Source organism: Salmo salar, chromosome 04 (assembly GCF_965601325.2).
Source record: "Salmo salar chromosome 04, fSalSal1, whole genome shotgun sequence".
NCBI lineage: Eukaryota > Metazoa > Chordata > Actinopteri > Salmoniformes > Salmonidae > Salmo > Salmo salar.
In genome coordinates this window covers 26,538,636-26,566,306 of record NC_138294.1, presented here as the reverse complement: position 1 = coordinate 26,566,306, position 27,671 = coordinate 26,538,636, and the positions used below count along the sequence as shown (strand labels likewise).

The 27,671-nt window shown below is 40.8% G+C and overlaps 1 protein-coding gene across 4 annotated transcripts in view; it reads right to left on the bottom strand.

Annotated features, from left to right (window-relative positions):
• Positions 1–7,752, bottom strand: part of LOC106602602 (phospholipid-transporting ATPase ABCA1) — a 40,697-nt gene extending 32,945 nt beyond the window's left edge. For all 4 annotated transcript variants that reach the window (XM_045716634.2, XM_045716635.2, XM_014195339.3 and 1 more), the window contains exons 1-5: positions 7,541–7,752; positions 5,319–5,424; positions 3,885–3,978; positions 766–907; positions 402–520 (exon numbers count right to left, since the gene is read on the bottom strand). In XM_045716634.2, coding sequence (XP_045572590.2) covers positions 402–520; positions 766–907; positions 3,885–3,978; positions 5,319–5,384 — 421 coding nt within the window. In that variant the 5' untranslated portion in view covers positions 5,385–5,424; positions 7,541–7,752. The remainder of the gene's footprint in view (positions 1–401; positions 521–765; positions 908–3,884; positions 3,979–5,318; positions 5,425–7,540) is intronic.
• Between the last annotated feature and the right edge of the window lie 19,919 nt (positions 7,753–27,671).

The following is a 27,671-nucleotide window of genomic DNA, read 5'->3' as shown; positions in this document are numbered from 1 at the left end:
AGAAACATACATAAAATGTGATGTCATGCAGCACTTTAAACAATACGTACAAATATATAAATCAGCGTAAATATATGGACGGTGCATCAATAAAAAAGTTTATCCATGTACATCCCACTGGGCACAGATGTCATTTCAACATCTAGTTTTCATTTACATTTGGTTAAGTTGTCAACTAGCGAGAATTCAATGTGAAATCAACAAAAGAAAAAAGACGAAATTCCCGTATGTTGACGACTTTTTGCAAATCCATTCAGTTTTCCACATTGATTCAATGTCATCGCATTGCATTTACTTTGTGGAAATGACATGGAAACAAAGTTGATTCAACCCGTTTTTGGCCCAGTGGGATGCATCTTTAAGTCTGTAGCTCAGGGTCTATGTAATGTGATCTGTCCTACCTGCCGTGTTGCTCTGTAGTTTCCTCAGAGCCCGCACCAGAACTTTGTAGCCCTCGAAGCTCTTGTCATTCTGGCTGTAGAGGAGGATCTTCTTGGCATCGATGAACAGACGGGAGATTCTGTGTTTCATAGAGAGACGATTAGACGATGTGAGGAACAACGGTGGTAAAACACACATGCTGATCCTCTGGGGTTGAGGGTCTGAAAGGAGGAACAATGCTCCTTGTGGCATGGTCCATTATTTCCGTGTTTTAATGTCTTAGCTTACATTGTTTACTTGGTTGTTTGTCATAGACATGACTAATGAAATCATTCTATCAAATCAGCCAATGTTAAAGGGTCAGTTTGCCCGGGATGAACTCACATAGAATCGTTGAAGTTTCCCACCAGACCTGGGGTCTCTCCTGGTGTGGGGTGGCGGAAGCAAGGGTTGTTGGCGTTACAGATGATCCCTTGTACCCAGGGCAAGGTGCCCGCCGAGGGCATGGCCTTGTTAGGAAAATGGCCTGGAGGGGGGGGGGGGAGAAAAGTTCAATGATCGACACCACTCTATGTCACAATATCTCCCTATGTAACTGCCCAGATGGCCACTGAAGTCAAATGATTAGGTTGGGTAATTGTGGTACTTTTGTCAGTCACCCACCATTTCACAATGGCAGAGCATGGAGGACTGAGTGAAACTCCATTTCAGCTTGGCTCAATTCAGAAGATCGAAAGGACAGCCAGGCGGACATCTTGTTTAGCATGAGAACTGTGTTATCTAACAGAGAGACCAAGCCTGCATCCCAAATGGGCCCCCTATTCCGCAGGTGCTCTGGTCAAAAGCAGTGCACTATGTAGGGAATAGGGGGCCATCTGGGACGGAGACCAATAGAGATCGTCATTGTCCGCAACCTCAAACTCCGTACCATAGACGACAGTCAGACCCCCTGTGGGGTCTGACTCATGTGACCTTTGGATCAGCATTCACTTTCAGTGACGAGTCAGAAGAGGTTGTCAGTAAACTGTTATCTGCTACTGTACAGTAGTTAGCTGTGAAGCCCGGCAGATTGTGAAGCAATCAACTAGACTGGGGCTATACAGTGTGACCCAGTCCTGAGGTCAATGCTGTTGAGTTGAGTGGGTGAAATCAAGTATTACTATCTACGGCCGAGTTGACTAGTGACAAGAATGACCGTCAACAAAATGGTGACGTGCACATTCTGCAAAACAAGATATCATAGAATTATTCACACTTTACTTTTTGTCAATGTTTGTGTGTGTGTGTGTGTGTGTGTGTGTGTGTGTGTGTGTGTGTGTGTGTGTGTGTGTGTGTGTGTGTGTGTGTGTGTGTGTGTGTGTATCTGACAAGCCTGCTGGATTTTTTTAAAGCAGTGCCATTTTAGTGACACTTGAATTGTCCTTTCACCTTCCACAGTTAAGGTATCATACACAGAGTTTAATAGTCTAGCCTACTGGCCTGCTATCCAACCTACACTGAGTGTACAAAACATTTTGAACACCTGCTTTTTCCATGACATAGACTGCCCAGGTGAATCCAGGTGAAAGCTATGATCTCTTATTGATGTCACTTGTTGAATCCATTTAAAATCAGTGTAGATGAAGGGAAGGAGACAGGTTAAAGAATGATTTTTAAGCCTTGAGACAATTGAGACATGGATTGTGTATGTGTGCCATTCAGAGGGTGAATGGGCAAGACAAAAGATTTAAGTGTCTTCGAACGGGATATGGTAGGCACCAGGCGTACTGGTTTGAGTGTGTCAAGAACTGCAACGCTGCTGGGATTTTCACGTTCAACAAGAATGTGTATCAAGAATGATCCACCACCAAAAGGACATCCAGCCAACTTGACACAACTCTGGGAAGCATTGGAGTCAACTTGGGCCAGCATCCCTGTGGAACGCTTTCGACACCTTGCAGAGTCCATGCCCAATGAATTTAAAGGGGGTGCAACTCAATATTAGGCAGGTGTTCCTAATGTTTTTTACACTCAGTGTATATCTGTATTACGTATGAGGGCAAAGGTATAGCCTTCTGACCTGGTGAAATACAGTATGTACATCCCAAATAGCACCCTATTCCCTATGGACCCTGGTCAAAAGTACTGCACTATAAAGGGAATAGGATGCCAATGGAGATGCAACCAAGATCTTTACTGGAGACCTGTATCGACAAGATAGAGATAAGGAGGGCAATAGAAAGTATAGTAGCTATACATCCTTCTACTGACATCCATACTGTATTGATGTAAACAAAAATACTACACAGTCCAGTGTTGTTGGAGTCTTACTGGTATACATTTGAATTCAGGAAGTTAATTTAATGGAGATTAATTTATTATTGCTTTCAGGTGAATTTTGCAATAATTCAATTTCATTTCACTCTCTGATTTTAAAGAAATAAACAATTCCACTTTAGCTTCTCACTTTGTCAAAACACCTTTAAAATGTCATCAACAGGTTTGTCAGAATTGACGTTTTCTAAGAATTATTATCATGTTCTCATTAACATTCTTTGACAACGTTATTCAATGTGAGTTTGCCAAGATCCAATAGGAAAATGTTGTACACCGGTCATTCCAGGAAAAAGGCTTTTCTTGACTGATTTCATTTAATAAATGATCAATGGATCTTTCACAAAGTGGAATGCAAAGGAAATAGAATTACACTTAACTGAAGTACCTCAACGTTGAGAATATATTACCTGTGTAAGTAACAAACTGTTCCCAGAGCTGTTATTGTGTACTACCGTAGTTTAAAAGGCCAGCGGGTCAATATATCAAATATTGACCAACTGAGTGGGATGTTTTTAAGAAAACAGTATAGAGGGAGGACATTGGCTTGGGATGAGTAATGGCAGGTAAGGCCTTTAAACGAACTCTTCTCTGCATTGACTCAGTCCACAATTTTTGTTCCCTTATCCATTGTTCTAGATTCTAGAAGAACTAAATCCATTGAGACACATTTCTTGTTGGAATCTCCTGCCTTCCACTGTTCTGTTGTGACTATCTGTCTTTGATCCAGACAGTAATGTCCTTTAAAAATGATGAGCTCTCTCTTTCCCTGAGGTATCTTTTGTCTGTATTGCTTTTCTTTCAAACGAGTCTTGGACTCAATAAACAATAGTGGCTGATGATATAGAGGACAACTGTCTGGAATCCTGTTGTCCTCCATCTCGTGATCTCTGACTCATCTGACTACAAAGAACGGGAAATGGGAACAAATGATTACGGGAAACAGTATTCGGACCAAATGTCATGAGGCCTCTAGTACATCCCTGCTTACCCAGTCGAGACACTAACATTATTCTTGAAGTGCCTCATTATAACTGTGCGAATAGACAAGGCTAGATTTGAGTTGATTTGAGCTCAATTCAAATTCTAAAAGCTTTATTGTCCTTCAAATTTACATAAGACAGAAAAACGTCTTTCACAGGCTAGTACACTGTGAATTCAGGCACTCTGTGTATGTGTGGGCTACTTACACTCATGTTGCTCGTAGGGCGGGTAATGCATCCTCACAGATATGAGGATGAAGAAGATGAAGAGCGGCCATATTATCTCGATAACTAGCTGGAGCTGAAAGGGAAGTTCAGACGGTCGATGAGAGACTGATAAACTCAGTCAGGACAAACAGCATTCAAACAGTGAAACCAATGCCATAGTAAGGATGTCTGGTCTCCCTACAGAACAACCCATTTGTAGACTTCAATCATACAATCACGTGGAGTTTATTCGGGGCAAAACGACAGATAAGGAGGAATCTTTGAACCCAAAATTGTTTGCAAAGTAGGGTGGCCATGGATGTAAAAACAATTTGACGCAAAAGAAATACTGAATGTTTCAGTGTCTTAGAGCAGTGGTTGCCAACCAGGGGTACTAGGAGAGGTACATGAGAAGACTTATGAGACCATAGGCCTACTGGTAAAATTCTCACGAGGGGGTACTTCAGGGGTACTCCGGGCAGAGCAAAATGTACTTGGTGGTACAATACCTGAAAAGGGTTGGGAACAACTGTCCTAGAGTAGACAACCCACCTCTAAGCTTTCTTTGTGTACTTTAGTCTACAATCCAGGTTACCAATTTCTTGGCTATGTTGGATGGGTCATTTTGATTCGAAATGAGACATTTCATCAATTACAAAAATATTATTTGAAAATCTAGAACCCACTTTAGAATGGACTGGTCCAGCTTTACAATGGAAGTGGGTCATTCCACAAAACCTTATTGGGGTGTCAGGGAGCCATTATGGGGTTTATCAGCTGTTGTTGGCAAATATATTATAATCTTTATCCTAGCTAGGACTGGGAGTGGGAAGGGAGAGGTGTTGGTTGGGTGGACATATGTTCACAACAGCTGCTGTCCTCCCAGCCCCAGACTCACAGAGCATCGGGATGGGGGATGGGAGATGGAAGGATGATTGGTCAAACGGAGGCCGGGGATATGTTCTATAAATGTATCTGGTTGTTAGATTCTTCTGAGAGATTTCGAGGTTTAACAGTTGGATGACATGATAAGACAAGGCGACGGTGTTGTTTAAAATGTTCCAGAATCCAAACCCTTTGTGTGGGAAACGTGCACATGAGAGAGCACTTAAGACTCCTCCGCGCTACGAGTCACCATCCCTACCTTGACTCTCTGCCACGTTGACGTCCTCTACGGTCTGAACATCATCAATGAGTCAATGGATCAAGTTCATTCAAATGTTATTCTTTTACAATCTCACTCTTTTTACCAATACATAGACAATGCTATTCTTTCTGTGTGAATTGGCCGCACAAACGACAATAGTAACACATTGTATAGCTACTAAACCTCGTAGCCAATAAACCTTATTTTTTTCCACTTTTCCCATGCTCCCCTTATCTCACAGAATCTACATGGGGTTGGTGGACTTTTATTTTGTAGTAGCTACTTACTGTCTGTCTCCGTCTGTAGGTGAAGTTCTTCCACAGCAGTAAGCCCAGTTGAGTAGAGACGGCCATCTCGCCTCAGGGACCTATCCTACAGCCGTCCAGCTCCCAACTGCAGAGCACAGTGACAACACAGTGAGACTCAGGGACCTTTCTTACAGCCGTCCAGCTCCCAACCCCAGAGCACAGTGACAACACAGTGAGACTCAGGGACCTTTCCTACAGCCGTCCAGCTCCCAACCCCAGAGCACAGTGACAACACAGTGAGACACAGGGACCTTTCCTACAACTCTTGAGCTCCGCATCTGCAGACACACAGCACAGTGAGACCAGAGAAGAAGGCTGTTTGAGTCCACTGGACAACACGCCACTCATAGGTCAAAGTCTAACCAAATATAACCATCAGATCTCCAATGGATACTGGACTGTATTAACCAATCAGAGCAGTTTCCAGGATTGGGAGATTCCGTGTCTGTTCCAAAAAAAAAACACACTGGGACTTTTGGATCTACAAACAGTCACTGGATACTTGGCAAGTGAAGGTGTGCCACCCACACAATTGCAAAAAAAATATATAGACTTTAATATCTAAAGTACCAGATGTCCTCATGACATTTCAATTCAATCCAGCTATTGCAACGCAGAAATTAGCAATCACTCAAATAGCAAAAGGTAAATGCTGTTCCTATCTATTTATACAAACAGCTGTATTGTTAAATACTTCCAGATGCAACAGAGTTTTTATGACACAGATGGGTCCCGTGTGGCTCAGTTGGTAGAGCATGGCACATGGAACGTCAGCGTTGTGGGTTCGATTCCCACGGGGGGACCAGAATGCAACAACAAAGAAAGTATGAAAATGTATTCGCACTCTACTGTAAATCGCTCTGGATAAGAGCATCTTCTAAAATGTAAAGCACTTGCCATTCAATCAGCTATGGTGATACCAACACGCTCTCAAACAATTGTAATGCTTTTTCTCAAGCCAAAACTGTATGAGACGAATGAAGGACCAACAGACTACGCAGGTAACATTTCATCAGTGATGTAGCCTATTCATTACGAAACACGTTCAAATGATAAATTGGGCAAAATCTGAATGATAGTCTACCTCAGGTCTCAGCGTAATAAAACACTTTTTCAAATGAAAATATCGTATATTGGTTACATTTAAGGTTTTTACGTTGTTTTTCCATCAGCTTCATCACATGACATAACGAACCACTACAGTACAAACTGTAAACAGCCTCCCTCCAAATGAATCAATGCGGTTGGCTGAATTGCTGCGGGCTCCTCTAGTGTTTTAATGTGGTTATTGCCTTTTTCACTCGTTCCAGAGCCATATCATGCTCATCTTTTTTTCCCCCAATAGAAGCTTAGCCTGTTATTTTTTCAACTACGGTCTCAAAACATTCAGAATACGAACATCTTACAAAGACCACGAACAAAATTAATCAACGCTTTGATTAAACAGGCTATGAAAAAAAAGGGAAAAAAAGAAAAAAAAGAATGAATAACAATATGACAACCACTATGGTCAACGATGGACCGACAATAAAACATAATTGTTAATCCTTTTTGGCAAACATCTGCTACCTTTAACATCAAGCCTGCATCAATGAATCAGAAACAAACATTTATTAAAACAATACAAACATAATTTCACAAACTAAGACGTTGCATTCTTTCATTGTAATGGAATGTCAACCATATCAGTGCAATATAACTATCGAAATAATTTCTGAACTTCATGCTGGATGTTTCATTGTTTCAAGAGGAAGGGGGTTACTCTCGGTCATTCAGCGTAGCGCAGACTCTTCCATACAATAAACAGCAGCAGATGATGTAGCCCAAACACTGTATTCATCAAGCACAATACAATATGCGATAAAGGACATAACATACACTACCCACACTTTGTCATCTTACCCATCCGACCAAAACCTCATAAATGCATCTAAGTTATTCAATACATTTGATGGAGGATAAACACTAGAAATCATGTGTTGATTGTTGTGAACGACGTCGCGTAATATACAGGCGCAGAGGCAAAGATGCGCTTTTGTTTTGAAAAGATTTACAAACTGAATCAAACAGGCGTAACCATGTACATCCGTTCTGTAAATATCAAATAAAACAGTTCCTTTGGGATGTTGCAGGACACAATGCATATCACCCACTGAGCAACTTAACAAAGAAACAAAAACGAACAAATAAAAACAACCGACCTTTTTCCCTAACGCTGCGAAATTCCAATTCTTCAATGTTCATCAATTGTAATTCCTTGAATTGGAAAAGGTAAAATGTACGGGTTTTTTATTCGCTTTTTCACGACCGTTATTGTCTTCGCTGCTCTGTTTCTCTGGTTCTGCCTTTTTTCTCCTCCAAGCTTTTATAGTGGCAGCCAATGCAGCCGCTTTCAGAAGAGGAAAGGTAACTCGCGGTCAAAAGGATACGAGGCTGTTTGTGTTGCTGTCGACTTAAACGGGGCACACGTGTAGAGCCAAACTGCTCTTAAGAGGGCTACGGTGCCCTATACATATATATTTAGGTATTGAATCCGTCCGTGCAATGTATACAATCAATTTATGATTGTGTAATTCTCATATCTGTATAATAGCCACATTTTGGGTTGAAAACAAGTGCTCAGTCTTGTCAGTGGCCAGTGGGGACATAATCGAGTCCAATAAATACCATTATTCTATGACAGACTCTAAATGTAGGTTCAATCTGAAGGCATATCAGTTCACACACTTTATAAAAATAGAATTCTGTTTTATCCTTTTGAAATAGAATTCTATAAGTGTTTGAACTTCAGATTGAACCTACATTTAGAGTCTGTCATAGCATATTGGTATTTATTGGCCCAAAGACCATTCCACCTCAGTGACTTTGACTAAACAATAACTAGATACACAAGTTTGACGACCAGGTTCACTGGTTAACTAACTACAGAATACTGTCCAACGATGCTGCATTTGTGATGACTAGGGCCAGTATCAATTTATCATCAACTAGACCACAGGAGAAAATACACTCTGAGGCTGGGCACAAGTTGAATGTTGAAGATGTATCCCAGATTGTTGAGTAGAGTAATCGTAACTGGTTTGTGTCTTTGTCTTTAGAGGATGGGTGCAAAGGACATGGTAGCATCGCTCTGCCAAGGGATCGACCATCTGGTGTTCAATCTTTAAATAGCTTGTCTAGTCTCTTAGGTTTAGTCTTACTGTAATACAGTCTTACATACATATACTCTTGTATTCACATTCAATATACAATATGGACCATAGAGTTCATGAACCCTAAAGGTCTTAATTTGTTGACTTTAGAGGGCAACACAAAGGCTGTTCCTTACAGTAAGTAGCCTATCTTTGTAGCTTTACTGTACCTTTACTGTAAGATGGTGAACCTTTACTGTAAGATGGTGAAGCTTTACTGTAAGATACTGTAAGATGGTGAATCTTTACTGTAAGATGGTGAATCTATATTGTAACTTTACTGTAAGATGGTGAATCTTTACTGTAAGATGGTGAATCTATACTGTAACTTTACTGTAAGATGGGGAATCTTTACCGTAAGATGGTGAATCTATACTGTAACTTTACTGTAAGATGGTGAATCTTTACTGTAAGATGGTGAATTTTTACTGTAAGTTGGTGAATCTTTACTGTAAGATGGTGAATCTTTACTGTATCTTTACTGTAAGATGGTGAATCATTACTGTATCTTTGTATATCTAAATATATTTTTAAGTGTAGAATACTGTTTCTATACTCATTTACTGCACAGGAGGTTGGTGGCACCTTCATTGAGGAGGACGGGCTCATGGTAATGGCTGGAGTGGAATGGTATCAAACACATCAAACACATGCCATTCCATTCACTCCGTTCCGGCCATTATTATAGGCCTCCCTCCCCTCAGTAGCCCTCCACTGATCTACTGTATCTTGAAGACAGTTTACAAAAGTATTTATTTTTTCTAATAGTGGTAGTAGGACACTTCCACACAGTAGGGGGTTTCAATTAGACAGCAGTTATGAGAGATTAGACACACAATCCATGAAGAAATATGATTAATTTAGGTCAAACAATAAGGATGAAGGAGCATCCTGATTATGAGAGACAACTGTATTGAAAACGGCTCAATATTTACCCTCACAAAGCTAAATTGACTTGATGAGGTTCAAGCTGATGACATTAAAGGCCCACTGTGATAATGTGATAATCCCAGTGTTGGTGTTAATAACCAGAGTTGCGTATGAGAGTGTGATTGTGTCAGTTTTACTCTGTGGAGAGTAAAACATTCCCATCAAAAACACGCTCATCATTATCATATTTCCCAGCGTGCTCTACTACAGGTACATTTTTTAGGATTGTTTTTATTATCTGTGTTTTTGCATGCACATTGATTGATTAATCACATGCTACACAAAGATACACAACATAATTTTTCTAAACTAATGAAATCAGTCAGATTTATTGCAGCCATTACTGAAATGGTTGTTCCAGTTTAAATGGTAGTCTCTTTTATCAGTGTTTAGAACCCAGACAGCCATTCTGAATGCAGGTTGCTGGTGAATGAAAATTCCAACTGTTGGAATGTACACATCACTTTGCAAGCCAACATAATGTGATTTGCAGGCCTGATGTGGCCTGTAAACAATGAGTTTCAGGCCACTGTATTATGGTAAAACTAGGCCTCAAAATAAGGCCTTACGAGATATGTAATGTCATAAAGATTTGAATGATAACATTTGCCTAGAAACTCACTTGGTAAACGAATTCAACAACGATGTGTCTGTCACTAATAAATACAGTCATGGGTGGTAACTCAATCGAAAAGGCAATTATATCGGAGGCGTAGCTTAGTGGCTTTCAGTTAGTTATTCTTGGCCAACGTTGAGTGGAAGTGCTGTACCAGTTTAAGTGGTCTATAGTTATGTTAATTCGAGTTGGAGTACGTCCGCTACCAGATCTGAAGTCTTTGTAAATACTTTGATAAGCGCATGTGACAACGGGTTGTAAAGTATATTGTAACATCCTTAACCCAACACTGAGTGACCTTGTCAAGAGAAAAAAAACTCTTTGTGTAACAGTTAAAAACACTATATGAGGTGTTATTGCATAATATATATATATATATATATATATACACAGTGCCTTGTATTCAGACCCCTTGACTTTTTCCACATTTTGTTACGTTACAGCTTTATTCTAAAATGGATTAAATAAATAAAAAATCCTCAGCAATCTACCCACCATACCCCATGCTGACAAAGCGAAAAACAGGTTTTTCTAAATTTTTGCATATTTATTAAAAATAAAAAACAAAAATACCTTATCTACATAAGTATTCAGACCCTTTGCTATGAGACTCAAAATTGAGCTCAGGTGCATCCTGTTTCCATTGATCACCCTTGAGATGTTTCTACAACTTGATTGGAGTCCACCTGTGGTAAATTCAATTGATTGGACATGATTTGGAAAGGCACACACCTGTCTATATGAGGTCCCACAGTTGACAGTGCATGTCAGAGCAAAAACCAAGTCATGAGGTCGAAGAAATTGTCTGTAGAGCTCCGAGACAGGATTTTGTCGAGGCACAGATCTGGGGAAGGGTAACAAAACATTTCTGCAGCATTGAAGGTCCCCAAAAACAAAGTTGCCTCCATCATTCTTAAATGGAAGAAGTTTGGAACAACCAAGTTTGAGTTGGGTAGCTAGCTAACCCTCTTTTGATGTAAAAAAGCCTATCTGTGAGTGCCTGATCATTCAACTGTCTCAAAGCAGAACCTTGCTGTGAGATCTGCTTGTCTTTCTGTAATCTCAGCAACCCAGAACCAAAATCTCCTGTAACTACATCAGTGACTCAATATATCTGTCCATGAGAGATTAGTCTTTCTGTTAAACAGCAGTAGCCTTCTTATGGAAAGCTACACCTGCAACAACTTGAATGCAAAGCATTAGCAAAACAGAGGAAGTATGCTACAGGCTTTTCTGACAGTGAAACTTCCTTGTCAAGGTTAAAGCATTGACTATTTTGTTCTGGCTCATACAAGTGATCCATAGACTTAATTGTTTGTTCCATGTGTTTAAAATTAGACGTAGGCTGGAATTCAATTGAAACCACCCTTACAGCAAATATTTCAGTTGAAAAAAATCTGCAGTAAAACTGCAGTAATTGCAGTTGACTGTGATATTTTGGACGCAGTAATTAGAGAATAACTGCAGTTGAACTGCAGCATTGAAAGTATTTGTATCTTTTTTATTATTTTTTTTTTTACTGCAACCCAATTTTTCCCCCACTACATTACTGATAGTAGGCTAGTCTATTATTACAGATCCCCAAAACATATTTAGTCGTAGGAGGAAGAGATGCTGCCTATTTACCGCAATGCGGGTTTGATTGAATTAACATCCATCTTTCATTGGAGGAGCACACAGTGGCGTTGCCCTTTTAAGAGCGAACAGTTATGTGGTGGTCCATAGAGGGGGCTACTTGGTCTACTGCAGAGAACCAAATTCACAGAGGAAACCGCAGTCGAAATGATGCTGGATACTGAGTGCCATTGGAAGAGAACATATTTTTTCGATTGTTTTGGCTTTATCTTTACAAATATGATAGACTACTGACTTATTCAAAATATCAAACACACGATGAACATGAGCATAATGACCATCATCTTGAATGATGAACATTCGCTCATTAAATTAGCAACAGAAAATGTTGACCATTGAAATGAATAACTTGCGTCGTCTTTATTTGGGGTTTGCACAATTGACATTGCCTCGATCTGCAATGACTTTCATCATTTGGCAACAACACACAAGCAAGATTGTGCTTCCTCAATTGCCTAAATGCCTAGGCAACTTCTCAAAGCCATAACCTTTATATAGTAGACTGCCTGTCTGTATGTCCCCATTATCCTACAATTACGTGTTATAGAATACAGAAACACAGTTGTGTTGAAAACAAAGGCACGCCTGCCTGTCGGTATGCAACGTAGACAGACAGCATAGTTGATGAGCGGAGGAGGATGGTTTGTCCGATAGTAACCTCGGAGTGAGAAAATGAGGGGGTTACGTGGTTTATAATCAGTTGGCTATATATAGAACGGCAAATCATTCATTTTTATATCTGTACCGTGCCTTGCAATTATGAAATAAATACATTTTCCTCCTGGACCTTCTTGTCTCAAAATACGCATCAGTCATTCCTTTCTCTCTGTCTGATATTTTTCATACAAAACCAGCCATCAATGACCAGAACAATTCCTCTGAGTCACACATCGTTTATCGGATAAATATAACCTTATAAATATAATCTATGAAATAACAATGTTGACGAAAACATAATGAAGCTAAACACAAATGTTCGAATGTTGAGACACCATTGCATCTTGTCGAAAAGATAACGCTAGAGAAGAGAAACATCGACTCGAGTCGAGACCACATCCGCTCTGCTCTCCACTTCGCATGAAAAGCAGCTTTGACCGATAGTAACCTCGCTTCGCAGCCGGCAGGAACTAGGTGAAAGGGGAATGATGTCATTGGGCTGTGGAGGAAAATATCATGGCTCGAAACAGCAGAATATCACGATGGCTACTTGGTTTTAGGGTAATATTTATAAGAACATGGTCATGTGTGATTTACTGCACAGAATGCTGCAATATGTTACTTTTTGGGCGACCCGACCAAATTGACAGAAATGTGAGCTATAGATAGGTCATCATTTCAACCAAGTCTAAGAAGAGGTAGATCTGTTCTATTAGAGTTATTTCTACTCGTCCCATTCTAAGTTTCGTTTTTACATATTTTGGTTTTGTATACCAGCTTCAAACAGCTGAAAATACAATGTTTTTGGTTATTGAAAATGTGTTTCACAGCGGTTTAAATGGTACAATGAATCTCTACACTATACTTGCTTTGTCACAAACTGAAATTAGGTGACTTATTTCTGCAAATTTTTGTACATTTATTAAAAGATCTAAACTGAAATATCACATTTACATAAGTATTCAGACCCTTTACTCAGTACTTTGTTGAAGCACCTTTGGCAGTGATTACAGCCTCGAGTCTTCTTGGGTATTACGCTACAAGCTTGGCACACCTGTTTTTGGGGATTTCTCCCATTCTTCTCCTCTCAAGCTCTGTCAGGTTGGATGGGGATCGTCGCTGCACAGCTATTTTCAGGTCTCTCCAGAGATGTTCGATCGGGTTCAAGTCCAGGCTCTGGCTGGGCCACTCAAGGACATTCAGCGACTTGTCCCGAAGCCACTCCTGTGTTGTCTTGGCTGTGCGCTTAGAGTCGTTGTCCTGTTGGAAGGTGAATCTTTGCCCCAGTCTGAATTCCTGAGCGCTCTGGAGCAGGTTTTCACCAAGGATCTCTCTGTACTTTGCTTCGTTCATCTTTCCCTCGATCCTGACTGGTCTCCCAGTCCCTGCCGCTGAAAAACATCCCGACACAGCATGATGCTGCCACCACCATCCTTCAGCATAGGGATGGTGCCATGTTTCCTCCAGACCATAAAGGCCTGATTGGTTGAGTGCTGCAGAGATGGTTGTCCTTCTGGAAGTTTCTCCCATCTCCACAGAGGAACTCTGGAGTTCTGTCAGAGTGGCCATTGGGCTCTTGGTTACCTCCCTGACCAAGGCCCTTCTCCCCCGATTGCTTAGTTTGGCTGTGCGGCCAGCTCTAGGAAGAGTCTTGGTTGTTCCAAACTTCTTCCATTTAAGAATGACGGAGGCCACTGTGTTCCTGTGGAGGTTCAATGCTGCAGAAATGTTTTGGTACCCTTCCCCAGATTTGTGCCACGACACAATCCTGTCTCAGAGCTCTACAGACAATTCCTTCGACCTCATGGCTTGGTTTTTGCTCTGACATGCACTGTCAACTGTGGGACCTTATATAGACAGGTGTGTGCCTTTCCAAATCATGTCCAATCAATTGAATTTACCATAGGTGGACTCCGATCAAGTTGTAGAAACATCTCAAGGATGATCAATGGAAACAGGATGCACCTGAGCTCAATTTCAAGTCTCAAAAAAAATATTTAATCAATTTTAGAATAAAGCTGTAACGTAACAAAATGTGGAAAATGTCAAGGGGTCTGAATACTTTCCGAATGCACTGTATACCAACATTGCGATATGCATAGATTGTTGTGGAACTCATACACTTGTGCAAGACTCTTTAAAGCCAGTGTCAGTGTTTGACTTTAACACGTGATAACAATATAACAGAACAGATTAACCGGAATAACATTTACTCTCATGGGTGGCCAAAAATAAATATCTGAAAGCCACACCCCAACTAAACCACAGCTCTAGCCTTCTGAGCTGACACGCTGGGTAATATCTCAATAACCCGGCATCAATAACCCAGTACCCGGCATCAATAACCCTGAATTTTCTAAAGAAAACAACCCAACTAAGTGACCCAGAACCTGCAACCCAGAAGTTGGGTCAACCAAACAACCCAGCATTTTTTTTTAGAAGGTAAGCTTCCTGTACTAGAGAAAATTCTATATGGAAAAAGTAACTGGATCTCTTAGGGAAAAACTAGGGTCTTCAATGGAAAAATAATGTCTACTAGGAGGACAAAAAAAAGATGATATTCTAAGGAAAACTGGATCCACTAGGGAGAACTGGATCCACTAGGGAAAACTGGATCCTCCACTAGGGAAAACTGGATCCACAAGGGAGAACTGGATCCACTAGGGAGAACTGGATCCACTAGGGAGAACTGGACCCACTAGGGAGAACTGGATCCACTAGGGAGAACTGGATCCACTAGGGAAAACTGGATCCACTAGGGAAAACTGGATCTACTAGGGAAAACCTCTACCTCAGCAGAAGAACATGAATCACCTGGAGACTTAAACATCACATGCTATGTGGTCGGTGTCATGAGAGCTGACGTCTTTAGAACCAATGACTCAGTATTTACTAAGCACCTCCATTATGTTACATCAGCACACAAAGTTACTCGTTTGGTGGTGTGTTCAAACGTGTGTTAATATGCTTGACAAATGATGTTTTACTTTCTCACTCTTTAGAATTATCTTGATTAATCCCACATCACCCCCCCCTCCAACATTCATACAAATAGCTGCTTTATTGGGGGAAAATGTACTTCCCATGACTGACATGTGTTTGTCTCACCTAGCACTCACTATAAGCCTATGCATTGATAAAGTTTTCATGGGGGTGTTTGACGTTGGTACGGTTTTGGAATTGGAAACCTATGTTTATTATGTTGTCCAACAATGTTGATAGTTTACGCCAAGTAGTATGTTACATTGCACTGTAAGACTTATTAGAAACGTGCAGTACAAGCCAACTCTTGATGTGGCTGACGTTTCTAAAAAAGATTAGGAGCTATGAGCTGCATTTAAATCTATTATAGAAGCTGTTTAATACTTAGTGTACAAATGTGTTGATCCTTTCTGGTAAAAAGCTTCGGATAATGAATTAATGTACAAGTTAATATTATAGGAAAATTGCTAAATTAATATACCTTATCAAATATAAGCTTATGGAAGGACACTATATTAGTTACTTTAATTATGGAAAACAAAACTGTAAAAGTATGAGCGTTTTGCATGAGAATGTGGATTTTCACGAGTAGTCCAAAAACAACTGACAACAACATACACTGCTGTTCAGAAGTTTGAGGTCACTTAGAAATGTTCTTGTTTTTGAAAGAAAAGCACATTTTTGGTCCATTAAAATAACATCAAATTCATCAGAAATACAGTGTAGACATTGCTAATGTTATAAATGACTATTGTAGCTGGAAACGGCAGATTTTTTATGGAATATCTACATAGGCGTACAGAGGCCCATTATCAGCAACCATCACTCCTGTGTTCCAATGGCACGTTGTGTTAGCTAATCCAAGTTTATCATTTTAAAAGGCTAATTGATCATTAGAAAACCCTTTTGCAATTATGTTAGCACAGCTGGAAACTGTTGTCCTGATTAAAAAAGCAATAAAACGGTCAAAACACCAGTCTCAATGTCAACAGTGAAGAGGCGACTCCGGGATCCTGGCCTTCTAGGCAGAGTTCCTCTGTCCAGTGTCTGTGTTCTTTTGCCCATCTTAATATTTATTTTTATTGGCCAGTCTGAGATATGGCTTTTTCTTTGCAACTCTGCCTAGAATGCCAGCATCCCGGAGTCGCCTCTTCACTGTTGGCTGGTGTATTGCGGGTACTATTTAATGAAGCTGCCAGTTGAGGACTTGTGAGGCATCTGTTTCTCAAACTAGACACTCTAATATACCTGTCCTCTTGCTCAGTTGTGCACTGGGGCCTCCCACTCCTCTTTCTATTCTGGTTAGAGCCAGTTTGCACTGTTCTGTGAAGGGGGTAGTACACAGCGTTGTAAGAGATCTTCAGTTTCTTGGCAATTTCTCACATGGAATAGCCTTAATTCCTCAGAACAAGAATAGACTGACGAGTTTCAGAAGAAAGTTATTTGTTTCTGGCCATTTTGAGCCTGTAATCGAACCCACAAATGCTGATTCTCCAGATACTCAACCAGTCTAAAGAAGACCAGTTTTATTGCTTCTTTAAATCAGAACAACAGTTTTCAGCTGCGCTAACATAATTGCAAAAGGGTTTTCTAATAATCAATTAGCCTTTTAAAATGATACACTTGAATTAGCTAACACAACGTGCCATTGGAACACAGGAGTGATGTTTGCTGATAATGGGCCTCTGTACACCTATGTAGATATTCCATAAAAAATCAGCCGTTTCCAGCTACAATAGTCATTTACAACATTAACAATGTCTACACTGTATTTCTGATGAATTTGATGTTATTTTAATGGACCAAAAATGTGCTTTTCTTTCAAAAACAAGAACATTTCTAAGTGACCACCACTTTTGAACAGTAATGTACATGTCATTATCCTCCCCATTTAAATTTGATACACTCCCACATATGTGTTCTGCCTGCCTGTCTGTGTCTCGTGCCTGCTGACCAACGAACCACCTGCAGCCCACTGCCACATAAAGGCCCATTCAACCCCAACAGCTGGCTACAACACTATGCCCTCTCTCTTTTCTCTCTCTTCATCTCCATCTTTCACGGTCAGAGTGGTGGATGCCCCCTCTGTTTTTCATGACTCTATATCTGCTTGGCCTTGGGTACTTTTCTCTTTCAGTTGCTGTTTTGTCTAAACAGACAGTTGCTGTTGTTTCTTCTACCCCGGTGTGTTGGAGGGTAGGCTACCGCTGTCCCAACATGGGCCCCTGACCAACACTGTCGCTGCTCCGCTGACTGCTGATTACTGCGTGTTTCACTTCAATAACTTTGTGTTGAGAACATGAAAAACAACCGGTTATGAACTGCTGAGGTCTCTGGTCGGAATGTACTCACTTCTCCTGCAGTTAGGGCCAGGAGTTTTTCTGACCATGTGACCTGATCGGGAAAAGCTCTAGGGCATAGTTAAAGGCTGTACCGTAGGAGTTTTCCTGGTTGGGTCACATGCTCAGGAAAAACTCCTGGTCCCTAGCAGAGTTGTTAACATTTTTTTTTATTGCATAAAAAGATGATATGAAATGCACTGGATAAAATCAATTAAATACTGAACGACTGAGCGTTCATTCTGTTCCCAAAGGGATCACCCAGTCTATGTCAAGCAGGCCCTTTGAAGTAGTCAGATTCAGAGGCTGACGATGTATGTATGAAAGACCTATTTTAGTTACAAACAGGGTTTCAATTACAAGATTGCTGGGGGTAGTTTGGTTGCTACTCTGGACAACCCTTTACCCACTGTAATATTAACACGGGCATCCCTATAGATGCTGAAAAAACTATGCCCTATTTTTAGAGCACCTCGCTATGTAAGTATGACTGTATGTAATTCAATCCGTAGTATGAAATGAGTCTGGCAATGAACCAATTCTCAATATAGGTTGAATATAAATCTCAGGTGCATTCGGGAAAGTATTCAGACCCCTTAACTTTCTCCACATTTTGTTACGTTACAGCTTTATTCTAAAAGTTTATTTTTATTTTTTATCCTCATCAATTTACACACAATACCCCATAATGACCAGTGGTGGAAAAAGTTGTCAATTATCATACTTGAGTAAAAGTAAAGATACCTTAATAGAAAATGACTCAAGTAAAAGTGAAATTCCCCCAGTAAAACACTACTTGAGTAAAAGTCTAAAAGTATTCGCTCTATGTATGGAGGACAAAGTACATAATTTTCTTTAAGAATGTAGTGAAGTAAAAGTAAAAGTTGTCAAAAATATAAATAGTAAAGTACAGACACCCAAAAACCTACTTAAGTAGTACTTTAAAGTATTTTTACTTAAGTACTTAACACCACTGATAATGACAAAGCAAAAAAAGTTCTGACAGTTTTGCAAATGTATTAAAAATATAAAAACAAATACCTACATATTCAGACCCTTTGCTATGAGACACAATATTGAGCTCAGGCGCATCATGTTTCCATTGATCATCCTTCAGATGTTTATACAACTTGACTGGAGTCCACCTGTGGTGAATTCAATTGATTGGACATGTTTTGGAAAGGCAGGCGTGCAAGGACACATTCTAGAATTCTCTCATTCTTCAATGATAATTGGAATTCCACTGCTTGCGTAAGTGTGACTGACTGTGACACTACTGAATAGCATTTTCTCAGCCCCTCGACCTTGGGGGCCGAGCAATGGTGATAATGACTTGAAGGAGACGAGGCACCGACTCAAACCCACAGCTGCCTGATAGCAGGCGGATCAATCCCACTGGAGAGCAGTAGCAGCACACTCCACTCACTGCAGACACGTGAGGGAGAGGAAGGGGGAGCCAGTGTGCTAATACCCACCCCCTTCCTTTTCAGAACAATGTCTCCTCTTTGACCCTTTGAACAGCAACCTATATATACATACATGCACTATATATACATTCATGCACTATATACATATATATATATATATATAGAGGTCTCTGGTCTCTCTCTCTCTCTCTCTCTCTCTCTCTCTCTCTCTCTCTCCTCTCTCTCTCTCTCTCTCATCTTAAACAAAGAGTAAAAGCCTCAACCATCTTAAACAAAGAGTAAAAGCCTATTGGTTTCATTACAATGTTGAGAAATGTGGGTTATTAGGCTTCTCTGGGGGTTGTTTATCCCAAAATAAGAAATAAGGCTGTTTGTTTGAAATAAACATACGTACCTAGAGTCATATGCAAGTCAACACAACACACAGACATGGATAAGTATTTGATGCCATTCAACTAAAAGATTCCTTTTTACATCACTCTTACTAAATGTTATCCAGCACACCATCAATTATTAAGCATTATGTAGGTATATGAACGATCCTAATTATAGTAGCCTACTGTACTTAACATACAATACTGTAAAAACTAAAACTGTCCCAAAAAATGTGCCTAATAACTGTATAAATCGGAAAGTGTCACGTCTGGCTGGGCCCCTCAACATGCCCTTCAGTAGGTGTATGCTGCTTCAGTAGGTGCATGCTGCTTCAGTAGGTGCATGTGAAAGGTTGTCATTATGAAAACAAATAATGAAGAAAAAAGAGAAGGATGTGGAAGGAGGATGTGGGGCTCACAAAACAGGAAGCGGTCTGTACATAGTGTGTCTTTAACTGTGACCATTGTGACCATCGGCTGTTACCAGCCAAATGACAGGCGGGTTCATCAACGCAACAACGACCAAATCATGCTCTAGTCAAGTCCCTCTTAACTGTTTCTGTTCTGAAAAACCCCAGAGCTCACAAGCTGATCCATCTATCATCTGTGGTACGGGATCTTAACAAACTGAAACATTCATCATGAAATTGATTATTCACGTCATTTTACAACATATTTTTCACTGCATGAGTATGTTTACATGTAGCCTCCGAGCCCATACTCTTACGCAGGGAAAGGATTCTCATTTTGAGCCAGACACCTTCGTGGGGAAGGGAACGTTTGGGAAAAGAGTCAAGATTTTCTCATTCATTGTCCTTATGTCAATGTCTTGGTCTCTCGTGTCTGTTTCATCTCTCCTGAGGAGACAGTGGTCTATGCATAAGCGTTGTAATGTTCGTGAATCTTCGGTGACACGTTTAGCTTCCCAACAGGAATACAAATAAAATCCCTGGACCATTGCACCATCTAGTGGAGTATTGGGATGAATGGTGCACTACAGTAGAGGTGGTGCACTTAATTTATTTTGTATTTTGTATTATTTAACCTTATTTAACCAGGAAAAGCCCATTGAGACCCAGAGTCTCTTTTTCAAGGGAGACCTGGCCAAGAAGGCAGCAACAATCATTACATAATTAAAACGTACAACAATACAACACATGATCTAGCCTAAAAAAAAGCATTTACACTCTTCCGTAACAGAGTCTCCCATCAATATTTTAAATTCATTCAGTGGCACTAACATATCTAAATGAAGCATGGATTGTAGACTATTCCATGCCTCTGGTGCACAAGAAGAGAAGGAAGTCTTGCCTAATACTGTGAATGTCCTGGGGACTTTAAGTAGCAACCACCTAGCAGACCGAGTATGGTAACTGCTGGTGGTGAAGGAGACCAGACTACAGATGTAAAGAGGGAGTTTACACAAAAGGGCTTTGTAGATGAACACATACAAATGTATCTTTCTGCGCATATAAAGTGAGGTCCAATCTACCATTTGGTACAAGGTGCAATGGTGGGTGAGTGACTTGGCATTTAATAAAGCGCAAGGATGCATGATAAACAAGAGTCCAGTCTCTGTAAGACAGAGGAGGCTGCATGATAAACAGAGTCCAGTCTCTGTAAGACAGAGGAGGCTGCATGATAAACAGAGTCCAGTCTCTGTAAGACAGAGGAGGCTGCATGATAAACAGAGTCCAGTCTCTGTAAGACAGAGGAGGCTGCATGATAAACAGAGTCCAGTCTCTGTAAGACAGAGGAGGCTGTATGATAAATAGAGTCCAGTCTCTGTAAGACAGAGGAGGCTGCATGATAAACAGAGTCCAGTCTCTGTAAGACAGAGGAGGCTGTATGATAAACAGAGTCCAGTCTCTGTAAGACAGAGGAGGCTGCATGCATATACAACAAGTCACTATAATCAATTACAGAGAGAAAAGTGGCCTGATCAAGCTTCTTTCTAGCCATAAGCAGGAAGCAAGCCTTATTATGAAAAATAAAAACCCAATTTCAATTTAAGCTTTGTCACAAGATTATCCACATGAACTTTGAAGGATAACTTGTCATCCAACCAAATACCTAGGTATTTGTAGGATGACACTTTTCAATGGATAAGCCACCAGATGTGACAATGCTAACCTTCTCTGGCAGAGTTCTAGCTCTGGTAAAGGTCATGAATTTACTGTTTTGTACATTCAAGACCAGTTTGAGAACATAAAGGGAGGCCTGCAGTGACTGAAAAGCAGTCTGGAGCTCTTCAACAGCCTGAACCAGAGAAGGAGCACATGAATATATGACTGTGTCATCTGCATATAGATGTAAATTATGCTGGTTGCATCCCATTTCCCAAATCATTAATACAAATTGAGAACAACACTGGAGCTAAAATGGAACCCTGGGGCACACCTATATTAATCTCAAGAAAGCTAGACTTGTGATTGTCAGTATATGCACATTGTGTTCTGTCAGAAAGATAATTCCTAAACCAATTTACTGCCCCTTCACTGAGACCAATGTTTCTGAGTCTAGCTAGCAACAATTCATGGTCAACTGAATCAAAGGCCTTTAATAAATCCACAAACAGAGCAGCACAATGTTGCTTTTTATCAAGTGCATTAATGATGTCATTTGCCACTGCCATAGCTGCAGTTGTGGTGCTGTGCCCCGATCTAAAGCCAGACTGAACCCCGCTCAGTATGTTCTTTTCAATTAAGAAGTTTTTTAACTGAGTTCACTAGGGATTCATAGACTTTGCTTGCTTGTACTATCATAATGATATGATATTTAAAAACACAGATAAAAACAGATCAAAAACTGATATCTTTATTTATGTCACTTTCACATAATTATACACTGTACAAATGGATTACTTTATAATATTGAGAAAAGGGCCTCCCAACTGGCGCAGCGGTCTAAGGATGCAGTGCTTGAGGCGTCACTACAGACCTGGGTTTGATCCCAGGCTGTGTCACAGCCAGCCGTGACCGGAAGACCCATGAGGCGGCGCACAATTGGCCTAGCGTCTTCCAGGTTATAGGAGGGTTTGGCCGGCCAGGATTTCCTTGTCCCATTGCGCTCTAGCAACTCCTTGTGGCGGCCTGGGCGCCTGCAAGCAGACTTCAGTCGCCAGCTGGACAGGGTTTCCTCCGACACATTGGTGCAGCTGGCTTCCGGGTTAAGCAAGCAGTGTATCAAGAAACAGTGCTGCTCGGCAGGGTTGTGTTTCGGAGGACGCATGGCCCTTGATCTTAGCCTCTCCCGAGTCCGTAGGGGAGTTAAAGCAATGGGACAAGACTAACTACCAATTGGGGAGAAAAAGTGGTAAAAGAAATAAATAATAATAAATAATGTTGAGAAACAATGACTAGACAACTTGGAAATTGACTAAAATAAGAAAAGTCAAGTGATTCATTTAAACCAACTAATTTGAAGTTGAAGTGACCATTTTAGGATGCCACGTATCCTAGAACATACAGTAAGTAGCCCAGGGTTCTAAAGGTGACTAGGGTCTTGTTTTTTCTCTGTGTGAGTGTTCCTCCCATCTTGTGACCGTGGGCTGGAAAACAGAAAACATGGAATTCCCAGAAAGGAAGCCTTGACCTTTGCTCTGAAATGTTTGTGACTACATTTAAAACAAGGGTTAACTAAACCAACCATTGGAGGGAAGCCAGTTCTGCTGAGATGACATGGCCTTGAGGTCATGCTTTCATTGGGGAAGAGGTCCAAAAACAACACCTTCTGTGGTCATTTCCAATATTCCCCTCCCATGGCACTGGGTAGTAGGTAGGAGTTGTCCTTAAATCAGATATTTTTCATCCTCCCCTCAATCATCTTCCAGACTGACTGGGTCAGAGTGTACAACCTGCTTTCTTCTGTTTAAGGAGGTAATTAACCACATACCCCTCATTAACCATTTGTTAACTTGTCATTTAAAACAGGGTTGTAAATACCTGTTTTTAGAGAGACAGTAAACCTAGGCAAGATAAAGGACAGATTAATATTTACCTTACTGAGGTGATGTAGAAATAGTCATAATATTACTATTCCTTCTAAAAAATGTAAATCTTCTCTGAGCTTGAAAGTTACTGATCATGAATAAGAGATTTGTGATAAGCAATTTTATATATATATATATATATATATATATATATATATATATATATATATATATATATTGTAATGATGTGCAAATAGTTAAAGTACAAAAGGGAAAATAAATAAACATAAATATAGTTTGTATTTACAATGGTGTTTGTTCTTCACTGGTTGCATTTTCTTGTGGCAACAGGTCACACATCGTGCTGCTGTGATTGCACACTGTAGTATTTCACCCAATAGATATGGGAGTTTTCAAAATTGGATTTGTTTTCCAATTCTTAGTGGGTTGGTGTAATCTTAAGAGAAATATGTGTCTCTAATATGGTCATACATTTGGCAGGAGGTTAGGAAGTGCAGCTCAGTTTCCACCTCATTCTGCGGGCAGTGTGCACATAGCCGGTCTTCTCTTGAGAGCCAGGTCTGCCTTCGGCGGCCTTTCTCAATATCAAGGCTATGCTCACTGAGTCTGTACATAAACAAAGATGTCTTTAATTTTGGGTCAGTCACAGTGGTCAGGTATTCTGCCACTGTGTACTCTCTGTTTAGGGCAAAATAGCATTCTAGTTTGCTCTGTTGTTTTGTCAATTCTTTCCAATGTGTCAAGTAATTGTCTTTTAGTTTTCTCATTATTTGGTTGGGTCTAATTGTGTTGCTGTCCTGGGGCTCTGTGGGGTCTGTTTGTATTTGTGAACAGAGCCCCAGGACCAGCTTGCTTAGGGTGCTCTTCTCCAGGTTAATTTCTCTGTAGGTGATGGCTTTGTTATGGAAGGTTTGGGAATCGCTTCCTTTTAGGTGGTTGTGGAATTTAATGGCTCTTTTCTGGATTTTGATAATTAGCGGGTATTGGTCTAATTCTGCTCTGCCTGCATTATTTGGTGTTTTACGTTGTACACAGAGGATATTTTTGCAGAATCTCCATGTGGTGTTTGTCCCATTTTGTGAATTTTTGTTGGTGAGCGGACCCCAGACCTCAGAACCATCAAGGGCAATGGGTTCTATAACTGATTCAAGTATTTTGAGCCAGATCCTAATTGACATGTCGAATTTTATGCACCTTGTGATTGCATAGAAGGCCCGTCTTGCCTTGTCTCTCATATCGTTTACAGTTTTGTGGAAGTTACCTGTGGAGCTGATGTTTAGGCTGAGGTATGTATAGTTTGTGTGTGCTCTAGGGCAACGGTTTCTAGATGGAATTTGTATTTTTGTCTTACTGGGATTTACTGTCAGGGCCCAGGTCTGACTGAATCTGTGCAGAAGATCTAGGTGCTGCTGTAGGTCCTCCTTGGTTGGGGACAGAAGCACCAGATCATCAGCAAACAGTAGACATTTGACTTCAGATTCTAGTAGGGTGAGGCTGGGTGCTGCAGACTGTTCTAGTGACCTCGCCAATTCGTTGATATATATGTTGAAGAGGGTGGGGCTTAAGCTGCATCCCTGTCTCACTCCCCGGCCCTGTGGAAAGAAATGTGTGTGTGTTTTTTGCCAATTTTAACCGCACACTTGTTTGTGTACATGGATTTTATAATGTATGCTTTTCCCCAAACACCACTTTCCATCAATTTGTATAGCAGACCCACATGCCAAATTGAGTCGAAAGCTTCTTTGAAATCAACAAATTAAGGTGTGCAGGGTGAATAGGTGGTCTGTCATACAGTAATTTGGTAAAAAGGCAATTTGACATTTCCTCAGTACATTGTTTTCGCTGAGGAAATGTACGAGTCTGCTGATAATGATAATGCAGAGGATTTTCCCAAGGTTGCTGTTGACGCATATCCCACAGTAGTTATTGGGATCAAATTTGTCTCCACTTTTGTGGATTGGGGTGATCAGTCCTTGGTTCCAAATATTGGGGAAGATGCCAAAGCTGAGGATGATGTTAAAGAGTTTAAGTATAACCAATTGGAATTTGTGGTCTGTATATTTTATAATTTCATTGAGGCTACCATCAACCACACAAGCCTTTTTGGGTTGGAGGGTTTGTATTTTATCCTGTAGTTCATTCAATGTAATTGGAGAATCCAGTGGGTTCTGGTAGTCTTTAATAGTTGATTCTAAGATTTGTATTTGATCATGTATATGTTTTTGCTGTTTGTTCTTTGTTATAGAGCCAAAAAGATCGGAGAAATTGATAGATAGATAGATCTATTTGTGTTGTTGTTTGTTTAGAGTTTTTCATTTTTCCCAGAAGTGGTTCGATTCTATGGATTCGTCAGTTACATTGAGCTGATTTCTGACGTGTCGTTCCTTCTTTTTCCATTGTGTATTTCTGTATTGTTTTAGTGATTCACCATAGTGAAGGCATTCTTCATCAAACCATTTTTCATTGTCGTTAATATTATTAGGTTTTCTGCTTGAAATGTTTAGATTTGATAGGGAAGCTGAGGGGTCAAATATACTGTTTAGGTTTTCTACTGTCAAGTTTACACCTTCACTATTACAGTGAAATATTTCATCCAGGAAATTGTCTAGAACGGATTGAATTTGTTGTTTCATTATTATTACAATTTTTTCCTTCAATCTATAACATTTCTTAATATTATTCAGTTCCTTTGGCTTTGATTCCTCATGATTCAGCATAACTCTGTACAAGTAGAGTGTGATTCTGCTGTGATCTGATAGGGGTGTCAGTGGACTGACTGTGACTGTGTAACGCCCTGGCCATAGAGAGGGGTTTTTTGTTCTTTATTTTGGTTAGGCCAGGGTGTTACATTGGGTGGGCGTTCTATGTTCCTTTTTCTATGTTTTGGTATTTCTTTGTTTTGGGCCGTGTGTGTGGCTCCCAATCAGGCACAGCTGAAGCTCGTTGTTGCTGATTGGGAGTCACACATAAGGAGCATGTTTTTCCTTTGGGTTTTGTGGGTAATTGTTTCTGTTTGAGTATTTTCTTAACAGGACTGTTTGCTGTCGTTTTTGTTCATTTTGTAGTGTTCTCTTGTTTTTTTTTAATTAAAATTCTAATGATGAACACATCCTCTGCTGCACCTTGGTTCCCTCTTCCAGACAGCCGTTACAGACTGCTCTAAGAAACTCTGGGTTGGGGTCAGTGATAAAGTAGTCTACAGTACCACTGCCAAGAGATGGGCTATAGGTGTACCTACCGTAGGAGTCCCCTCAAAGCCTACCATTCACTATGTACATTCCCAGCGTCCTAAAGATCTGCAGTTGTGACCCGTTTTCGTTGGTTATGTCGTCTTAGTTGTGTCAAGGGGGGCATATGGGGGAGGGAATGCTGTCACCTCCAGGTAGGCGTTTGTCCCCCTGTGTGCTGAGGGTGTCAGGTTCTTGTCCAGTTCTGGCATTTAGGTCGCCACAGACTAGTACATGTCCCTGGGCCTGGAAATTGTTGATCTCCCCCACTAGGATGGAGAAGCTGTCATCGTTAAAGTATGAGGATTCTATTGGGGGGGGGGGGGGGGGGGGGTATAGGTAGCACACATGAGGACATTTCTCTTATTCATTTCTAGCCAAATGTAAAACGTTCCTGTTTTGACTCATTTAATAGTGTGGGTTAGGTCTGCACGATACCAAATTAGCATACCGCCTGAGTCTCTTCACTGTTTCACACCTGGTGGTTTGGTGGATGAGACTACCAGCTCTCTGTAACCTAGAGGGCAACCAGTGGGTCCTTGGGCAGCTGTAATAGTGGGGGTTGGGCCTGTTGCTCTGCTCACGGCCTGGGCATATGTCCTGCTGTCATGTTGAGGTCCTTGACGCAGTGGCGTGTGGCCAGGGTTTGCTAGGGGTGGTCTTAGCTGGTTGGGGTGTGGCTGGTGATGCTGTGGTCTGGATGTAGGTCCTTTTGGGGTGGGTTCTCTCAGTGCAGGTCCTTCGGGAGGGGGTCTTGCACATCTGGGAGGGTGTCTCGCTGGTTGTCCGTTGCTCCTGTGTGAGGTGCTGGGGCTACAATTGAGGGTGACGTCCTTCAGGGTCCTGGAAAAAGTTGGGATTGCTGCCTTGTAGAGGTGGACCTGGTCGTAGAGGCTGTTCAAGTCCAGGGTGGAGTTGTGGGCTAGGTAGACATTAGGTTTTGAGGTACAGTCTCGCGAAATGCTTGCATTCACCCGCTGTATGGTGGAAGGGTGAAAGTAT